This window comes from Andrena cerasifolii, chromosome 1 (genome assembly GCF_050908995.1).
Source record: "Andrena cerasifolii isolate SP2316 chromosome 1, iyAndCera1_principal, whole genome shotgun sequence".
In the NCBI taxonomy this organism is placed as follows: Eukaryota; Metazoa; Arthropoda; class Insecta; order Hymenoptera; family Andrenidae; genus Andrena; species Andrena cerasifolii.
This window is the reverse complement of record NC_135118.1, coordinates 33,343,439-33,362,216: the sequence shown is the minus strand read 5'-3', so window position 1 is coordinate 33,362,216 and position 18,778 is coordinate 33,343,439. Positions and strand designations below refer to the sequence as shown.

Below are 18,778 nucleotides of genomic sequence, written 5' to 3'. Positions count from 1 at the left end.
CCCGGCGCGCAGCCCACCTGGGAGTTCGAGTCCCGCTCGCAGACCAACATGAACCAGTTCCGGTCGTTGGTGCGCAACAAGGCGCCGAACATACGCATTCAGGACCAGATGCAGGACCAAGTGCGCACGCTGGACAGGAACTTCACCAGGAACCAGTTCAACGGCGCCGCCCAGGGCAACGCTGTGCCGAACATGTACGGCACGTACAATCGGGCGCAGTCGAGGCAGGAGAACAAGTCGACGGTGGCCACCCTGAGCCAAGTGCAGGGCAGCGATCCGAATCTGTACGCGGTCACGGAATTGTAATCGCGAAACCGAACCGTGCAAACTGCCATAACCCTATGAACGACATCCGCGATGTTTCTTACTCTATTTATTCGACGCTGAGGACGTTATACGCGTCCACGGGGGTGGGAGGGATATACTCAGGCGGGTGGAATAACTTATAGCGAGCTCGAGGCGCGCTCAAATGGAATCTCCAGCGTTACGCTTCCGAACACAAGTCACCAAACACGGCTTTCATCATTCCCTACAGGGCTGTATATTTATGCGGGGATAGTGAATGCTAGATTCGAGGTGCAGGCTATCTAGTATCGGGGTGTTACTACTGGGTGGCTGGTAGCCAACGACATTCCATGAACTCTTCTCTCCACTTCTTGGTCTAGTTAGAAAGACGCAGGGAATCATTCGACTTTGAATCCACCCGCAAAGTTGCTGCCTAGTAGTGTTCAGAAACTACAGAGAATGTGTCTCTGTGAGCGAAATTAATGTCTTCTGTCGACTGCATTTATGAGCTCGCTATATGCCTCCCACTCACAGCACAACACACTTGCGCGCAAGGAATATCATCACCCTCGGGGAACATTTTTTGAGAACCTTCTACATTTTTAACGACCCACGGTAACCACGTATGCGTATTTTAATACGCATCCTTCTTTTTTACGAAGTTCACTCGAAAACGCTCAATTCATTCTCGTTTGGGTAACGTCTTTTGATAGAAGCCCCACGGGGCGGCAAATTTATACGTTTAAACGTAAGATTTTTCGAAAACTGGAATTTTATAGGCGCGACCGGGGAATCGAGGGGGAAGCGAGAGGCGGAAAGCCGAGGGAGGCTGCGTATCCCAAATTTTATAAGCACCAACGTTTGCACGTTCAAAGTTTCTCGTCGAGTCTCCCAACGAAAGAACTGTTGCGCTGCCGTCACAGCGCTTCGGAGGTTTCGACGAATATTTACACACGATGGAAGTGGGCGATGCGATCGAGGAGGCCGGCGAGCGATGTGAGTGGTCAGAGCGGGGGCAGAAATTGCTTGGAATCCGAAGAATCTGCTGGGAGAACATGTACTGCGGTGTAAAAATTCGCGCGAGGGCCGAAGAGGCAGAAAGATTCATTTACATCGATAAATAAGGTACACTTAGATGGATAACCCAGCGCGCAAAATTTTCCGCAGGAATTTCGAGAGCTGGGGCGACCTTTCTTCTCGTTCGCGCGTTCCAATGAACGTTCATAGAAAATCGGGAGGGGTGCGAACGACACTTGGAGGAAGAGGGTCTTGTATATCGATTTTGAAGATTTTGTACTTGTATATCATTGTACAGTGATTGTCATTTTACGTTAGCCTATTCTGTAAATGATCGTTGCTTCTCGGCTAAGAAGCAGGCGAGCGGTATACTAAGCGACACGGAGCTTCAGATCGGGAGGTCGTCGTAATTTATTGCTTGTTAATTCTTTGATTTCTCGAAGACTACGAACACAAGGGAGAGCACAATGGAGCGTACACGCAACAAATTAGCGTTTAGATTGCCTAAAGACACTGCGAACACTTAACCGTTATTAGCGATCCACGGAAAATGTTGACAATTTTTTATTCCAACATTCACCCTCACTCGATACAGTTGATCCTATTGTACTTAGTTCAATGTTGTTTCTCGTGGCCTACTATACTTTCACACGTTTTGTAAACTAGTTGGTAAGTTCGCTCGTTCGTACGAGTCTCATTTCGACGAATTTTGTAAACGTTTACTTTCCATTCGCATTCACGTATTTCGCGCGACGACATTGTCGCGCTCCATTGCTTTGCGAACGGGCGAAACCTTTAAAACGCTCACGCGGCACGCGGCGATTCTACTAAACGCGACACAATTTTTATATATACTTTTTACACTTTTACGGAGCAACAAAGCGCGCAGAATTTTGCATTGATTTCTTCGCTGATTTTTTACATGTCCCGTCGAGGAATATACTTTATCTATATATATAAATATATATATATAAGAAGTTACCGCGCGGAACAGAGAATGAATGTTTCGCGCAACGTATGTATATTTATCAACGTTAATATTTAAAGTTTGTAGCGGCGTCCAAGGGTTTCTACGAAAGTAACAAATGATATCAATGATCGGACCTAATGAACGATTTTGCCAATACTCAGGCGCGAGCATACGTTTTAAGTACAAAAACCACGGTGGAAGCGCAGCTGTTGTGTATGCCATCTTTCATTTTCTTTTTGCACAGGGCGTTTCAGAGCCATAACTAAAAAACCACCTCAATAGAACTTACAAAAGCGAACAACAAGTTCATAATAAACATAGGTTCGCGGATCGATCGGTTTCAAGATATTCAGCTTCCTATTTTGCAAGTCACGTTTATTGTTTAACCCTTTCAGCGTTATGAATTCACATGCCCGTGCGAGGAACGCCGATGGGCGTTCAAATAGTATGATTACCGGATAGGCGTAGAGGATTTCCGCACACAGCGCATGCGCTTGAATCGGTATTGAAAGAGGTGCCGTAGAATCACTGGTATCTCGTCTAGCGACGAGGTATTACTTTCGTTTACGTTTTTAGTAGTAGCGTGATTCACGACAGCCTGAACACCTGCTTTAAACATATCCATTATGAGGTCGACAGCGCGTTACTGATACTCTGAACCTGTCGAATGCCAACGATTCTACGGCGTGTGTAATCGTGCAGAGACCTTGGCTCACAGAATAAGAAGCTCAAACTGTATTCGTCGAAACTTTTCTGTTTCTGGTTGCTAGTTCTTTTAGACAGTTAAGTTGGCCTGTGAGTTCTGGAACGCCCTGTACAACGATAGAAAACGATTCCGTAGTCGTCTGACGTATCGGTATCCTTTGAGAGTTCACCGATAGTATTTGTTTGTCGCGAAGTCCTCGAAGGATACTGTCGATGAGAATACCAGTCCACGATTCGTCGATTGTTATCCCCCACAATTGAATTTCACCGTAGACGAAGATTTTTTGTTGCGGAATGGAATTCAAAATATTAGTCCTCAATGGTCGACCGTTCTTATAAAATCTCAAATTCAATATTACATTTCCGGTTGAGTGGATTGCGTTGAAATTTAAATGCCTTTCAAATACTGCGATAACATTTCAAATTCTGCCACTTTTTAACTACCACGTGCACCAAAAATTCATGTGTCCGTGCTTTTAGATCGCCCTGTACATCGTTAACATTGTTCCCAGTATCAAGACGATTGAACAACCCCGTTATTCTGATTTACGAATGCAATTACGATTCTATCGCTGCCCAGTGGTATTCTCGTCGACGCGGAGTTCCCTTAGAACGGCGGTGTTGCAACCCGATATGTATCAAGATTGAATTATTTGCGGAGCGCAAAGTCTTCCTGTACGACCTTGACCGAAGGTCCCCCCCAAAGGTCGATCGCGATCGACGATGGATATATTTGCAACGAAACAGCGGACGGCTTTATATTCCGCATCCTATTCAGCGAGCAAGTGTAAATAGAAACGGAGTAGCGTCGATATAAATTTGAAGGATAAAGAGGGGATGTGAGGGCGTGTGATATCGAACTTGAATCTAGGTGTTTGCAAGTTCTCGCAGAGATACGAGATATGTACATCGTTCTCTACCGTTTCGTTTCACCGTTTCTTTACCGACAGAGGGAGGTTCCCGGGAGCGAGAACGTTTGTAAGTGTACCTAGCAGTAGCGACATCTGTAACGCGCATGCGCGAACACAGGTGGGGGGGGGGAGTGGGCGGAGCTATCGACCTTCCACTCTATAACGCGAATTCTGTGTTTAAATTCAAATTTTCCCGCCCAATTCCAATTCTCTTTCACGGTCTCCTCGAGCATGCGCGTTGGAGACGTCGTTACTGCTTGGCACACCCATATGGAAGTTTCGCGGTATTATATATTGAAGAGTTTAAGGAGGATGAAGATGAAGATCGTCCTCTTAATTCGCGGCGAGCATGGAAACGGGGTTAGGTAGATGAAGCATGATTTAGGTGTAACGTTTGGTCTACTTGTACATAGTTGTAATATTTATTAAAGAAAACAAAGTAAGCAGAGCGATCATAGCGCGTATATAGAATAGCGACACTTAGTTCTTAGCCGTTAAACGATTAATGTTAAGATCGAAACGAAACCGGTGCGACGGAGACGGACCAGAGCGTCGTCTCCTTCGCAATTTATCGAAGAGAAGAAACATCCTAGTCAGTAATAACAAAGGTTTTTCTTTTCGTAACACGCTCGATCTTATCCAGTTGCGGACGGGGGATCTCTTGCCAAAATTTCCGAGGCGCAAAGCACTCGAACGTAGAGGGGGACTCGTCTGTTTTCTTCGGTCTACGCATCGCTGCTCTATCTCTAACTAGTTGTGAACGGCGAGGGGGCGATTAAAAGGTCGTTAACTGGATTCGATCACCCTGATGTTTCTAGATCTTAGAACTCGCTAATCTCGAGTACGTTGAACAAGATGGCGAACGAAGGATCAGCTGTGCCCTCAGTGTTTCTTTGAGCCTTCGAAATTGATAGGATAGGCTACTTACGATATCTTAAAGCAACTGTGAGTCATTTTTTCAAGAACCGCAAAAAAGACTCGCGTACACGTATGTCCAATAATCTTCTATTCTTTAGTTATAAGCAGTTTTCGAAATACAAGGGGACGCGCCTACAGAACTGTACCCCGGCTTGCATAGAGCGCCTATGGAACTGCAACCCGACATGCACAGACCAGTTTGCTACAAGCTACACTTAAGTCTCTAATATTACAGCTTTTAGTACTACTTTTAAACTGAAATGTGTGTACGAGCATATTAGGGCAATTAATGCACAGCATTGTGTGGTGGTTGCTGTTCTACAGGCGTTCTTGTTGAGCCTTTTGGAGAATTCAAAATATAATTAGAAAATTAAGTGAATATATGTGTACGCGAGCTGTCATCATTATTTTGACGTGCAGAATGAATTCTGAAAAAATGTCTCACTTTTTCTTTACCACCCTGTATAGGATGTAATATCGACGCCATATTGTTTTCTTGCATACTCAATTTTCGATAGTCGGTTGAAAAACTGTTTTAAATCAAAGGAAACACAAATACATAAAGGAACACTGTGGACATGGTCGACGCAAAAACAAAAATCCACGAACTTTCTTCGCTGTCATTGAAGACTGTTACAAAACGCGCAAACGGGATCAATACAATACTTTTCGGATCTTGGGGAAGCTTACGAACAGAAAATTTTACGTCCTTTCGAGACGTGTTAATCATCTTGTGAACGCGGGGACGTTTTTTGGAATTGTCCTGCAGAGGTGAAATTAAACAGAAATGAAGAAAGATCGAATGAAACTTGAAAACTGGAGACGGGAGATAATATTGTTAAAATTTTCTAAATAACGCGAGTGTGTAGCCTAGATGATTGTTGACGAACGTTTCTTATTCTAATCGTTTGTCAATTTGTACGGTTATTATTGCGAGAGCCACTTTTCCCGACGAGTACAACCGCATTTAATTTCACACATGATTTTGATACGGTGAGATATATGGCGAATGACAGAGGGAGAATATGTATGCGTAGATGTGCGAGAAAGCAAGAGCGGGAGAGAGTTAATTATTTTCAGGAATGCTAGTAGTTCGAGTAGCGTAATCACAGAGGGCGTGGAGAAAGAATTTCGAATCGATGCGTCGTTCTGGCCTATGGGAACTTTCTAATCGAAAATATTGCACCGATAGCGTTAGGCGATAAGAGAGAGACGAATCAAAATTGTCGAGAGAATCGAACGAGTAGTATCGATGATCGCGGAGAATGGTATATACTTCGAAGCTAACCTCGAATTAACACCACACATTCCAGATTGATATTCTGTTAAGTCTCGATACACAATTCTCACGTTTTGCTATTACAGAAGAAAGTTCTGTAATAGTTGTTTTAAAATTGCGAATTAATTTTGGTACACGGTTTTTGTTAGAATTTTATAATTTTTTTTGTTGAATTATAAAATTGTTAGGAAGGTTGAAGAATATTAGGATCTTATGCTTAGAAAGAAAATGTCCAACTATTCCGTGTTGTCAATACAGGTTTTTCTAAATTCTTCTTTTTTGAAAAAAATTCGTCATTGTATTCTCCATTCTCCTATTTATATTTTTATATCTAGCTGGGATTTTTGTCGAATTAGATATATTTCAGTTAAAATCGTAACAGCGAGCGTCGGTAAATATTCGTTCGATTATTCGACAGAACAACGGAACACCGCGAGATCCTTAGGCCTTCGAACGTTGACCCGCGAAAACATACATACGTTCGTCTCTGCCCTGTTCTTTTTCTTTTGTTATTTTCGTTTCTTCTCTCTCGACGTGCGAAAGAGATTCATTCACAAAGTGTGTAGAGAGGCTATTGAGACTTTACGTAAGTTTAAGGATTTCTATATGGTGTTTTTTGTACGCGCGAAAAGAAAGCACTTTAGAAGCGTGTATTGTAAAGAGGATTCATTGAAGAAAGGCATATAAAAGAGGAGCATAAACAAGACTCGTGAATCGATACCGTTTTTGTGCATCACGTTTACGTCTAATTGCCATATTCCAGACTTAATTCCTCCTATTGTAATGATAAACACGAATATTACGAGAAGAGAAATAAAAACGTAAGATCCACAATCGTGTACGTTAACGCAATTACGTTCCTGCTGCTTTATGGCGAGGCGAGCAAACTGTTGTAACTTTTTTGTATAAACTTTTGTCTGTCACGCGGTAACAGGTATCTTCAGAGAATATGGCGGAATTCAACTTCGAAATTTGAGGTTATAGCTTACCTTATTTCCACGTGTTTTGATATGCATACTCGCAAATGGAATATATTGACCACTCAAGTTCACAGAATGCCTACAGTATTATCTGGAGCTGAGATTAGGGTTTCTGCTTCGAAAGAAGATCATCGCTATCCCCTCCACTTCTTCTGTTCTTGCCGCAGCGAATGAGAGCTGTCAATCTTCGCGTAAAGCAGTGATTCCCAACTGGTGGGTCGCGAAGTGTTTTCTAGGGGGCGCCCCGGTTTTTTTAATTATATTCTCTTTCGAATATATTCTTAAATACTTATTTTCAATGTTTTCTTATTAAATTTACTTTACCTTATATGCGTGGGGAGGGGGCGCAGGTTATTTGAATATTATAAAAGGGGATCGCGACTCAAAAAAGGTTGGGAAACACTGGCGTAAAAACAATAAAGGAAAGCCGAAAAGCACGGTTGCCGGGAGAATTCCCTTTCGGCGGGACAAGATGACGTCACATAGACCTGTATACACTAATACGAGGCGTGCACACTGCACACCATGCTAGGATTCTCCCTCTACTGCTCCCTGTTACGTCACTGAGCTCCCGCCGTGGCCATGTTTTCCCTCCTGACAACCCTGCCGAAAAGACTTCCTGCCTTCTTTTAAGACAAATCTGTAGTTCCACCATACAATTGGGAGATGGCACTAATGTATCTGAGCGCTGTATCCTGTATCTTCTTTGCTCCTTATGCAGACTAACATGTGACATTCTTATCAGATCACGTGCGTAATTAAGGCTTGACACGATAATCTGATCAATAGAACTCTTCTCCCCTTCAGGACCATCCTTAACACTTTGAGTGGCAAGGTTTTTAGAAATAACTGTCGCAGGTAAAATTTTGCTTAATTTGCCCCGAGTAAACATTGAGACGCTTTCACTGCGTTTCAAAACATGAAAACGCATAAACCTCGTGCAGGATGACAACCTCCTCGGCGTGAAAACACGCCGACGCCACTCGAACTGTTAATATCTCCCAACTCCAACACTCGGCTCCTCCCTACATTTAATCGAAACGACAGCATACACTTGAATTTCTTTATTCGATCGTAATACTTTATTACAACAATTTGGTACATAAATATACATACAGTTCAATTTCTTTTCGCTCAATGTATCTGTCAACAGTTTACCGAATACCATAGCATTGCGAACGTTTTCCTTATTATTCATGTTCTTAAATGCGAACCCCATCGTAAGTTACATATTACATCAGCAACAATTCGAGTCGTATTCGAAAGATCTAACGAGGCATGTTGCGCGACATTCTAGTTTCCAATTTCGATCAAAGTTTACACTGAATGTAGTGTCACTCTGTGCGCAAAGACATACTGAATGCATAAGATACACTATTAAAAAATTCGTGGAAAATTGAAATGAAATTTCATTTTTCTCGATTATCGATTATGAACGTCGAATATGATTTTCTTACAGAATTCCATGTAACGCGTCTTACGCAATCAGTACGTTATTTATGCGCAAAGTACATCGCTACGGATGGTCGTCAAAAGTAAGTTGACGCGTGTTAATAACTCAAATACTAGACTTTATTCAATATGTTAATATCACTGATCTAATGTGGAGAATCCCCTCATTTCCTGCGACACGAAGATAGCTTCCTCTTGTGAAATTGTAATATATACTGTTAGTATCGTTCACCTTCTAAATTCCCTTTTAACACCTGTTTGTGCAGTTCGAGCCAAAATGACGACCAATATGTGATTCAGTCCCCTTGCAAGCGTCTCTTTGGTGAGTTGTTACTTTAATGATAGAGCGTCGTTCTTATTTCGACGCGTTTCGTTGGATTCTCCGTATCCATAAAAAAGGCTCTTACAAATTATGAACGCGTTTAAAAGTAGTATCTGTCCTTAAAACGCTCGAAGCGATCACGATTTCGTCTCGTTGGATCGCTTTGAATCGGTGATAAATAGAAGTATTGTTGGAGAGTACGGATGGAGGATAGAACAGAATTCTTGCTGCGGAGAAATTTATTTGGGACGCATGCGCACACAACTTCGTGCAGAATTTCTATCGTTTAGAACTTAGTTATTCTATTATAGTTACGTTAGCTCTTAGCCTGTATTGGAATATTGTTATTCATTTGAACTAACTAAAGCCAACCGAATGACTTTGGAAATTGCATCAAGATAATACGATATATCTCTGACCATTGTGCTGTGAGGAATACGTCGGTAAACAATAGTTAATGCTCGTTAACTCCCACCGCGATAATGACATTTTTTACATGGTACCGGCCTAGTAAGTACGCAAAGCCACATTCAATAGATTCTCAAAGAAAGATAGAATAGACGAGAGAAGATTGCGGTCGACTCAACACGGCAGAAAAGTAAACGTAAAGTATTTTATTTCGAGAAGAAAAGAATGACAAAAAGGGGCCCAGGCGTGTTCACCTCGATTGAGTTACCAAGCTCTTCGACGTACGTACGCTTTAGGGACTAAATGCTTGTTTGCCGTTACGCTAGGAGCGCAGGGTGTAGCCTCCGCTGGGAAACGTTTCGAGCATTTCACCTAGAGCGCCGTTCCTTTGCCAAGTCCGCGGACTTAGGCACAATTTACTGCCGATCAACTGTGTCTTTTGACGTTCACTACGACTTCACCTCGCCGGATTCCTCTTTCACCTGCGGATGGGAGGCGGCGTTCGTGATCACAGAGTTGCTTTTGCCACTTTGCAGGCTGGAATGGCTTGACGAACGACTGTGACTTTGGCTCCCCGCGCCAACTGGAGTTTGCACCAGAGGCTGCGGCGGGGTCCTCGCGCCAGACCCATTGATCACTGTCGAATTCGGTTGAAGTTGCATGTGGTATTTGTAAATGTTCTCTGTGCTTTCAACAACTCCTGTATTTGGAAGATATTTGTGTTTAAAGTCCTAGATGGAAGTACTTATACTGTAAACAGCATTATTTGAATATTTACCAGCTTGAAGGTTCAAGCTACGTCCGCGAACACCGGTCTCTTTGGATGGCGGACTCCACCAATTGACGAATGTTCCGACAACAGGCACATGCCTGAGGATGCCTTCTTGCCACAGCTTCTCCGCATTCTCCCTCTCTAAATCTGTTTGGGCTGCTTCGATGCCTCTCTTCACCACCTCGGATATCGTGTCCAGTAACTTGGAACTGGCTTCCACTTCCTGGCCGACTTGCAGGACCAACGACAATAAATCTGCTACGTCTGCAAGTACAATTAAGTAGACTTGGATTCCGGTAGCAATACTTCGAGCCTGTTCGGAATATTCAAAGTCACCTGTGTCTTGAGTAACCATTCCAAACCGTACGCAGGCTAAGCCGTCTGCTCCTTCGCCCAAAGAGAACGCTGCATCCGTGCTGCGTAAAGCTTCCACTAATTGCGTATTCAATCGATTCACTTCCTCCTTCGCTTGGTCCGACATAATGTGAATCCAAGTGGGAGGAACATAGCGTACTCCACCTAAGCCTGCCCACCCTGGCATCTCCACTAATTGTAACAATTCGTGTTCTGAGACTAACTTTACGAATGTTTCTTTATGCTCCACTGTCGCCAGTAGTATTTCCTGTAAATCAACAATGGCAATGTAGTGTGCTTTAGAACCATAAATACCTATTCAACGCTGCAATCAACTCACTATCTGTTGCTCGAGACAAGCCACCACGTTATCTATGTCCTCGGTGGAAGGTGGTTGTTCCGGGTTCTCCAAAGGACAAATGCGAATCGCAACGCCATGGTGCTCGATCTCGCACAGCTCTATTTCCACGTTCTCGATGTCCCTTTGAAGAATCTGCCCCAGCCAGGAATTTAGCTTGTCATAATATGGGGGAACGCGCTCTGTCGCTTGGGGATCCCTGTCCGCAGGCACAAATTGGAACACTAGGACGCTGGCCACTGCTTCGAAGAGTTGGGGATTGTTGACAGGGTTCGTTAGTAGCTCGTTTATCGTATAGGATCCTGCTTCGCCTCCTGGTGGCTGGCTCTGCAAGTACATTGAGCAGTGCAAACTGGAAGCGAAGCATGAAACTGGAGATATTGCCCCTGAATTACCAATATCCTTATGCAACTGAATTTCTTGATCTTATTGTACAACTCCTCCACAGCCAGAAAGCACCTCTTCAATCTGTTATGTACACCTTCTCGACCCAACGCCTGCAAAGCAGCCCAAAGTGGCAAGGTCGGTAAACGTCTTGATAGCGAGTCTGCCATTAAGCCCGACACCAGGGACAAAGTTGTGTCTCTTGGGGTAGGTCGTCCGCCTTTCGTGTCTGCCAATCTGTACAGTGTCTGCGAGTGTATGTTAAGGGCAAGCTTAACCTTTAACGCTGCGTTAAAACAGCAAGCTACTTGCATCGTATGACATTTACTTAAAAGGATACAACTACCGGTAACGATGGTATACCAAGCCAAATGCCAAGGGGCAGCGTTATACTGTCTGCGACCTTCGAAGGCTGAAGAAGAAGAATATGCATCACAGACCCAAATCAAGGTAACCCAACAGTGCCGTCAACATACCAAATCCTTCGCTGTATTATTCAGCGCCAAGGCAGCCAGGGAATGTCCTCTGAGATGTAGCCAGACATTGTACTTGTCGCAAATGGCGCGCAGCCTGGCGATGTTGTCGCAGTGTCCCGTTAACACGGAACCTGCTTCAGCTAGCACGAGCAGGGGCGTCACGCTGTTCGACTGCGTGTCTTCCGCCAAGCGGCGCTCCAAAGCCGAGACGTCCATACTGTACCGTGACCCGAACATCGTGTTGTGGGGGATGGGCCTTACGCAGTGAAGCGGCAGAGAGAGCTACGGGATGCAAGATACAGGCTCTTAGGTGTTGCTCGCTGCGATAGACGTTAACCCCTTGCATACTAGCAACCACTTAGCTGCGTCAGAGAGCGATACGTCAGCTTTGATGTATTATTGACTTCAAAGACAGATATTCAGTGAACTCTCGCTATGGGCTCGCGCTCGGGGCTGGCGGTGAGCGAATAACGAATAGCGTTGACGATTCCGAGCCGCCGATGGCGTGAGAGAGAGACAGAGGCGTAGCCGTTTCGTAGCAGACGGTAACGTCACGTCAACTCTTTCGATCCCTCTCACTCTCGACCGAAAGATTCCAAGAAGTGGTGGGGACAGCGACGAGCGCTCAACGCATAGTTGAGGCGAGCCTATAGCGAGAGCTTACTGTTCATCTCTAGTCCGTGGTATATGGTAAGCATTTTATCCTTAGGGTTTCCGGGAACACGAGATATTTTTTTTTAGGGACCACCTCTACTTCTCATGGACTTGGTTACACTGTTGCCAAATTAGTAGAATTTTAATAGCAAACTCGTGGCTTCGCATTCATGTTGATTATTTTGTAACTTTAAAGAAGAAATATAGAATCGGGGATTATTCGCGAAAATCGAGATTACCTTAAATTCAGAATTGGGGATAAAATCGGGGACACAAATCGTGTTCCAGGGACGAATGGTCGCCTCAACATGGTATCGCATTAATTCGTTATGTAAGGGGTTAATTAGAGATACAGCGAAGTTGAAGGTTGGTACTTGTCTGCACAGATGCTGGACGACACCTAAAGGTGCAGCCACAGAGCTGTAAATTAACGGTGGCGAGACAGCAAGCGCTGTGAAGCCGTCTTCCATATACCGGGGGTATTTTCGGTGCAGTGCCAACCTCGTCACCCTGACTAAGCCTTCCAGGTGGTCCTCGTGGAACGAGGAGGCGCAGTCGACGAAACGGAATATGTGGCTCAGCCATCTGGTAGTGTCAGCGGCTAAACGACCCGCTAGCTTCTGGGCGTGCGACTTTGGGAGCGCGAGCGCGTAAGCGGACACGGTGTGTGTGATTACCGCCAACCTCGCTGGAGCCGTCAAGGTTGGCAAACTTGCCACTTGGCTCGCAGCCGTCTCCATCGAGCCATCCTCCACTGCTTGTGGAGCATCTTCGTGTATTACCAAATCCTACGAAACAAATTATTCAATTACATTCAATTCTAGTAGAAGCATAAACTTTAATTCTTCTTGTGTTGTCTCTGTGGCACTGCCTAGGAAATTTTGATGATCTTGCTGTAACGTAACTCGTTTAGTAGATATCGTACACGGTATATCTGGTCGCTAAGATAACGTGACCCAGTGTTTGGTGCAGATGTTTCGATAAAATATGAATAATAATGCATCACAAAGTTTGTCTCTTAAATGAGACTTGACCAAAGATTCTTTTTAGTTTCAAGGACCATATTAAGGGGTTACATACACCTAGAATGGTCGGAACAATCGATTTTTTAAATAATGAATTCGTAGAAGCTACAACATCAAAGGAAGGTCAATACTACGGCCCTGGAATCGACGATTTTCTGTAAATTAAAAAAAAATTATCTCACTTTTACCTGCCAATGATATTTCAAAAACTACAGAACCGGTTTGAATGAAACTTGGCACGATTATTTTTCACTTCAATATCAAGTCTTTATCATATGGATTTTTTTGTAATATCCACAGTCTGGTTTTAACCATTAAAAAACTGATGAAATTTGTTTGAGAAATTGCATTGCGTTGAGTTAAAGTTCAAACACTCATATTTTTTTTAAAAATTAAAATTTTAAAAATAGCGTATGATAAAGACTATTTTCTTTTGCATGCTTTACGGGACATTTTTTTTTTCTTTTGGATGACACCCAGAGGAGATATTTTTGGCACTGCAAATTCCTTATGTGACGACCCTGCTATGTTCAACAGCAGCTATACGGGAATAAGACGAATTATCGTCATTTTCTTTGTTGGAAATATTCTTTAAGTTATAAGCTTTTAAATGCATATTACGATTTTTGATTAACAAAATTACTTACAGGTAAAAAAAAATCATAAAAAGTCCCCTCTTTTCACGGTCCTAGGTGTGTACCCTTTAATAGTGCTACTGATAACACTAATAGGGAAAGACTACTGTGCCTCTGACTATATTAACATACACGTGTACAAGTATTCCATATTCCTCAAATAACTTTTCAAATTGTTTCCTAACAATCAAGATATAATATTTCCCATCTTTACCGATGATTGAGAGCTTATACAAAATATTCATTATCGATCTCTATTTTCAGTTTGTACATTTAAAGCGCCTAATTACTCTCATCACGCATAAAATACCCAATCCCATTCAAACTTTCGTCGAATGAAATTCGCGATATTCAAAAGACCCGCCACTTGGCAGGCCTCCGCGAGCGCGACCAATCGCTTCGCGGCGATCCTACGACCACGTGACGAGCGGTCGCCGATGACCACGCGAGCCCTCCTCCAATCACATAACGGGTCCCACGGAAACGGCCAATGTCGCCGGAGCAATGGCTTCTGCTAGCGTTGTATTTACCTGAATCAAAGTTAATATCTCGTCAGGGGTTTTCGATTGCGAGAGGAAGCCCGAGGGATTGTTCCATGTGGTGCCGCCACCGTTGGCCGCCCTCTCCACGGCTTCCTCGAGCCTCGCTGTCACCTGCGAGGCTTGAAACTCCAGCGCGGCCACTTGGTTCGATGCGGACCCACCTCCGGCACTGACCTGTCAAAATCACAGAGAAATACCCCGAATAATGCTGCGTCGCTGGTACCCGTCACACTCTCGACACTCCGAAAGGCGCTATTACGTTGTCGAGCACTGTCCTGATCACGGCTGACACGAACCTCGAGTATGTTTTGCGCTATACTTTCCATCGTCGCTTTATCGTTTGTGTCAGTCTCCTCGGCCATCGTGGCAGTAGTCGTCGTGGCGCAGTGCCGTCGCGTCCTCGTCAGGTCCAAGTTCGCGGCACGTCGGGAGAAAGGGAGGAATGAAAAAAAAATGTATTTCTTTCAACCTTCCCCCTCGGATGGTCGAGAATAGATCTTCTATAATCGGGGGGCGCTTAAAACGGAGCGGCCGTAGCGCTCGATAGCGGTTATTCGATGGTTTGTTATGGCGCAGCCGTGCCGCGCGGGGAATTAGAGGAAGACGGCGGACGCCAGTTGGTACGGCCCTTATTTTATCGATACCGCTGTTATCGCAGCGCCAGTTGTTCAATTCGTTGATTAACTCGAAAACCGGATACTTTGCATACGAAGTGCTTTGTTAGCGCACCTGCGCTTTTAATTCGCGCGAAGGACTTTCGATGATCCGAGCAATTAGGACTCAAGTTCGTCGCGGATGGGAGGCACGCGAAATGTCAAGGAGTAAAAATATCGCGAGCTAGGGATTTAATTCATTTCGGTCAATGTGTATTATTTTTTGGATGCTTCACTGCTTTTATACTTACGTGCACTTACGGGCTTGGCAAACTGGGCGTTTGTGGTTGAGAGAGAGAGAGAGAGTAGGGCAGGAATGGAATGAGTAGAGTAGAATGACAGAGTAGAGTGATGGGACAGTTGGTAAGACTTGTCAATCAACATTAAAATAAGGCCATAGATGATGCTTGCTCGTGGATTTCCTTATCGCAATATATGTATGGATATTCTTAGTTATGGGATTGAGACGTTCTGAGAAACGCAGAGTTTTTGGGTACCGAGTATTAAAGTTTTGAATATAAGTATTCGGTTGTGAATATATTTTGAATTATGGGGGAACCAGGGTGCCGGCCGAGAAAAGGCTAATTTCGAGGCTTTGTTTCTGGAATATTAAAAGTTTTTATAAAATATCGTTATTGCCATAAGAAAGTATATATCTTGAACAAAATTTTCCCGAAAGTATCATGTAAAAATATTGATCATTGTAGCCAAAGTAGTTGATGACGCGATGCACCATTTTGTTTAAAACGGGCGCACCTCTAGCGTTGCAACAGTAGATTTAAAATAAAAATTTGTAACATTTTCTTAAAATCTGAGGCAATAGCTTCAGTCGTACGTACGGGTTTAATAAAAATATTGCGGACTTTCGAAATGAAAGTGACGAAAAACGGTAAGAAAATCCGCATTTCTTTCAACGTTTCGGAGCAACTAATTACCCAATCAAAAATTCCTTACGCACAACTGATGATCTTATTTACAGCCGGCGTGGAAAATTTGAAATAAATTGAATGAAAATTAACCGAGTCATTTCTGCGCCCTGTTTGAAAAACGTCATTTCGAGAAAAATGCGTGGTAATTTTAGGCGCTCCGATTTCTCCCGTTTTGTATAACTCCCTTATTTCTTTGAATTTTACTATAATAAAAGTATTATGGTTGGGCACATTGGGACCCCAAATATTAAGAAAATACACAAAAAAAAGTCGATTTGGTCAAAACGTCACCACATGAAAATTAGACGGAGTGAAGCACTATATAATAATTTAATACAATAAATAAAACGCAGGCGTTAAAGGCCCCCATGCCATTATTTATTTACATACTGTCTACACAAATTTCACGTTGTATGTACAAATTTGCACGAATTACAAATTTATCGAATTATTAGGCATTTCTGTTAAAAAACGTACTAGGAGTTACGTAACAAATATTGTCACACGTGCACACATGATTGAATTAGGTATTACAAATGCAAATAAAAATGCTTTTACAGAGTACAGTAACATATAAAAGAACTTAACAATGTTTGTATCCGACATGGAGAATGCACATTCGCAGGAAAGAAACTTATGTCAGATTGCATTTATCTAATTGATGTAGGAATTTATATGAAATACCATCAGACCGTACAAATGATTTTCTGGATGTATATTTACACAAGTTAATGGCAAAGAATTACAGAATTTGGACCGTGCCACCCACTTTAGCGATAGCTTCTTTCAACTTCTCCGCTTCGTCTTTTGGGAGATCTGATTTGACTATCACTGGTGCGCTTTCCACGAACTTCTTAGCCTGAAAAGAAGGAAGTGGACATGACGAAAGAAATGTGTCGGAGAAAGTCTTACGCGACGAAAGAGGCATCGTACCTGTACGAGATTGCAGTCCGGCAATATAGTCTTCATTTCTTTTATTAAAGCTACTTTTTGTTTGTCTTCGAAGCCTGTTAGTTTAACGGTGAACGCTGTTTGTACTACTTGCGGCTCGGTGTCTTCTTCCTGCAACGGAATGATTCCTCGTATATTTTCAGATTTCATACTGGCTTAAAAAGAGAGTGAATATGCGTACTTCAGCTTTAGGTGCCGCGAAACCACCCATAGGCATTATCGGAGCATCTGGCAAGTTTAATCGCTTCTTCAGCAAGTCGCTCAATTGTGCTACCTCTATTAGATTCAAAGAGGTGATTTGATTGGCAATTTGGTCTATTTTGGAGCTGACTTCTGGTTCGCTGCTCGTTGAAACGGAGGGAGATGGTGTAGCTTCGCTGACAGCGGCAGCTACTTCTGTTCGTTGAACGACACTGAAAGTACAAAGCAGAGTGAGCGAGATGCGGGACTAATTAATACTACGCGAAGCTTCCGTGTGTAAACTGTATCCTCTTAGAAAAGTGTATTTCATGCTTTCATATATTTTCTGCTACTGCCACGTGGCAATTCTGAAAATTCTTTAATTAAGGGACGCTAATATAGGGCGTGGTTATTAAAACGTGATATATAAAAAGTGAATTGAATTCTTCGGGGTATGTAAAGTGCATTGTCTTTAAGGATGTACACAAAAGTGAGGTTATGTAATCACGTTTAGTTTAGAGGCACATTTACGAGATGTTGGTTCTCACCATTTGTGAAATTGACGAAACTGATGAATGTTTCGTCGAGAGACAAATCGTAGTGTATTCATTATGCTTATTTTAATATATGCTTTAATCCGTGAACGAGTGTTCTACCCACGATAATAACGACCGGTGGACGATAATGGGAAGAAACACAAAAGTGTTTTATCATAGAACAGGTATATGATAGACCTATCACGCAATGTAACTTTGTGTCACATGCGCGGGGGGCTCGCGCACCCCCTTTACCATTTTCGTGTCACACCCAACGTTATCGACTCGGTCTAACATAAGATTACAATGCTACGAGCGGTGGGAATTAAAATTAAGGGGGTAGACACGTCACGTGACCTGGCCGATTCGGCAGGTCGGTATTACAGCATTTTTTTCTGCACAGAAATGGTAATTCCGATAGATCGACGATTACCCGGTGAACGCGAGAGGGAGCTGTTTGCTATTTCTGTATTCTATTCTGAATAAGGAAAGAAATTCTCAGCTGTTCCGTTATACTTATAAAAATTTAAACGGAAAGTCGGCTGGTACTGTAAACGTAGAAAATTCATTGTACATTTTAATTACTTGAAATGTGCTTATGCTACAATATTCTACGTTAGCAGTAAGGAATTCTAAGTGAAAAGGGAAAATAGATGAGGGAATGTCCCCAGAAAATGAAATTTGTTAGGTTAGACATTTTTTTACTAGCAAAGCACCGAAACAGAACATGAAATACACTTATTACACGTCCTCTGTAGAAAGCAGTTATCAACAAACATTATATATACAAAATTGTATTAAATGTTGAATTGGGCTAGTGAAAATGCGCAGACTGGATGCGCGTGATTATTATGTGGTCGACTCCTCGAAGTGACAGAAAATATAACCTAAATATATGCTATATGACAACAAACGTTTAGTGGCTATTTCAGCTTCAAAGGCATCGCCTTAAAGTTGCAAATAAGAGGCGCAGGCCTTTCAAGAGGCGCTCCAAAATTCTGCGTCTCTTCGTTAAACAGTCACTGTCTCGAAACATCTGTGCCACTTCTCGCTCTTTGATTTGCTCTCCAGAGACGTTACTT

The 18,778-nt window shown here is 43.0% G+C and overlaps 3 protein-coding genes across 3 annotated transcripts; 1 reads left to right on the top strand and 2 right to left on the bottom strand.

The window, feature by feature from the left end:
• The first annotated feature begins 48 nt into the window (after positions 1-48).
• Positions 49-6,919, top strand: LOC143377170 (uncharacterized). Its single transcript, XM_076828196.1, has one exon. The coding sequence runs from the start codon at positions 49-51 to the stop codon at positions 304-306; it is 258 nt and encodes an 85-aa protein (XP_076684311.1). The 3' UTR covers positions 307-6,919.
• A 1,195-nt stretch (positions 6,920-8,114) lies between these two features.
• On the bottom strand, positions 8,115-15,256 carry LOC143377102 (pyridoxal-dependent decarboxylase domain-containing protein 1). Its single transcript, XM_076828033.1, has 10 exons — positions 14,744-15,256; positions 14,436-14,621; positions 12,620-13,033; positions 11,592-11,873; positions 11,456-11,527; positions 11,127-11,363; positions 10,714-11,058; positions 10,356-10,641; positions 10,026-10,283; positions 8,115-9,947 (listed from the first exon to the last, which is right to left on the bottom strand). Exons 1-10 carry the CDS (start codon positions 14,807-14,809, stop codon positions 9,697-9,699), a joined length of 2,397 nt encoding a protein of 798 aa, XP_076684148.1. The 5' UTR covers positions 14,810-15,256; the 3' UTR covers positions 8,115-9,696.
• A 1,129-nt stretch (positions 15,257-16,385) lies between these two features.
• Positions 16,386-17,891, bottom strand: Mrpl12 (mitochondrial ribosomal protein L12). Its single transcript, XM_076828019.1, has 4 exons — positions 17,709-17,891; positions 17,162-17,393; positions 16,963-17,091; positions 16,386-16,888 (listed from the first exon to the last, which is right to left on the bottom strand). Exons 1-4 carry the CDS (start codon positions 17,768-17,770, stop codon positions 16,772-16,774), a joined length of 540 nt encoding a protein of 179 aa, XP_076684134.1. The 5' UTR covers positions 17,771-17,891; the 3' UTR covers positions 16,386-16,771.
• Between the last annotated feature and the right edge of the window lie 887 nt (positions 17,892-18,778).

Bases quoted from the DNA above. Each gene is read 5' to 3' on its own strand.
- LOC143377170 (XM_076828196.1), top strand. From the start codon at position 49: ATGAACCAGTTCCGGTCGTTGGTGCGCAACAAGGCGCCGAACATACGC.
- Mrpl12 (XM_076828019.1), bottom strand. From the start codon at position 17,770: ATGAATACACTACGATTTGTCTCTCGACGAAACATTCATCAGTTTCGT. The intron at 17,092-17,161 runs GTACGCATATTC...ATTCCGTTGCAG, and splicing joins TCGCGGCACCTAAAGCTGAA to GAAGAAGACACCGAGCCGCA. The intron at 16,889-16,962 runs GTACGATGCCTC...CCTTCTTTTCAG, and splicing joins CGGACTGCAATCTCGTACAG to GCTAAGAAGTTCGTGGAAAG.
- LOC143377102 (XM_076828033.1), bottom strand. From the start codon at position 14,809: ATGGCCGAGGAGACTGACACAAACGATAAAGCGACGATGGAAAGTATA. The intron at 13,034-14,435 runs GTAAATACAACG...TTTGTTTCGTAG, and splicing joins AGATATTAACTTTGATTCAG to GATTTGGTAATACACGAAGA. The intron at 9,948-10,025 runs GTAAATATTCAA...TTCCAAATACAG, and splicing joins TAGCTTGAACCTTCAAGCTG to GAGTTGTTGAAAGCACAGAG.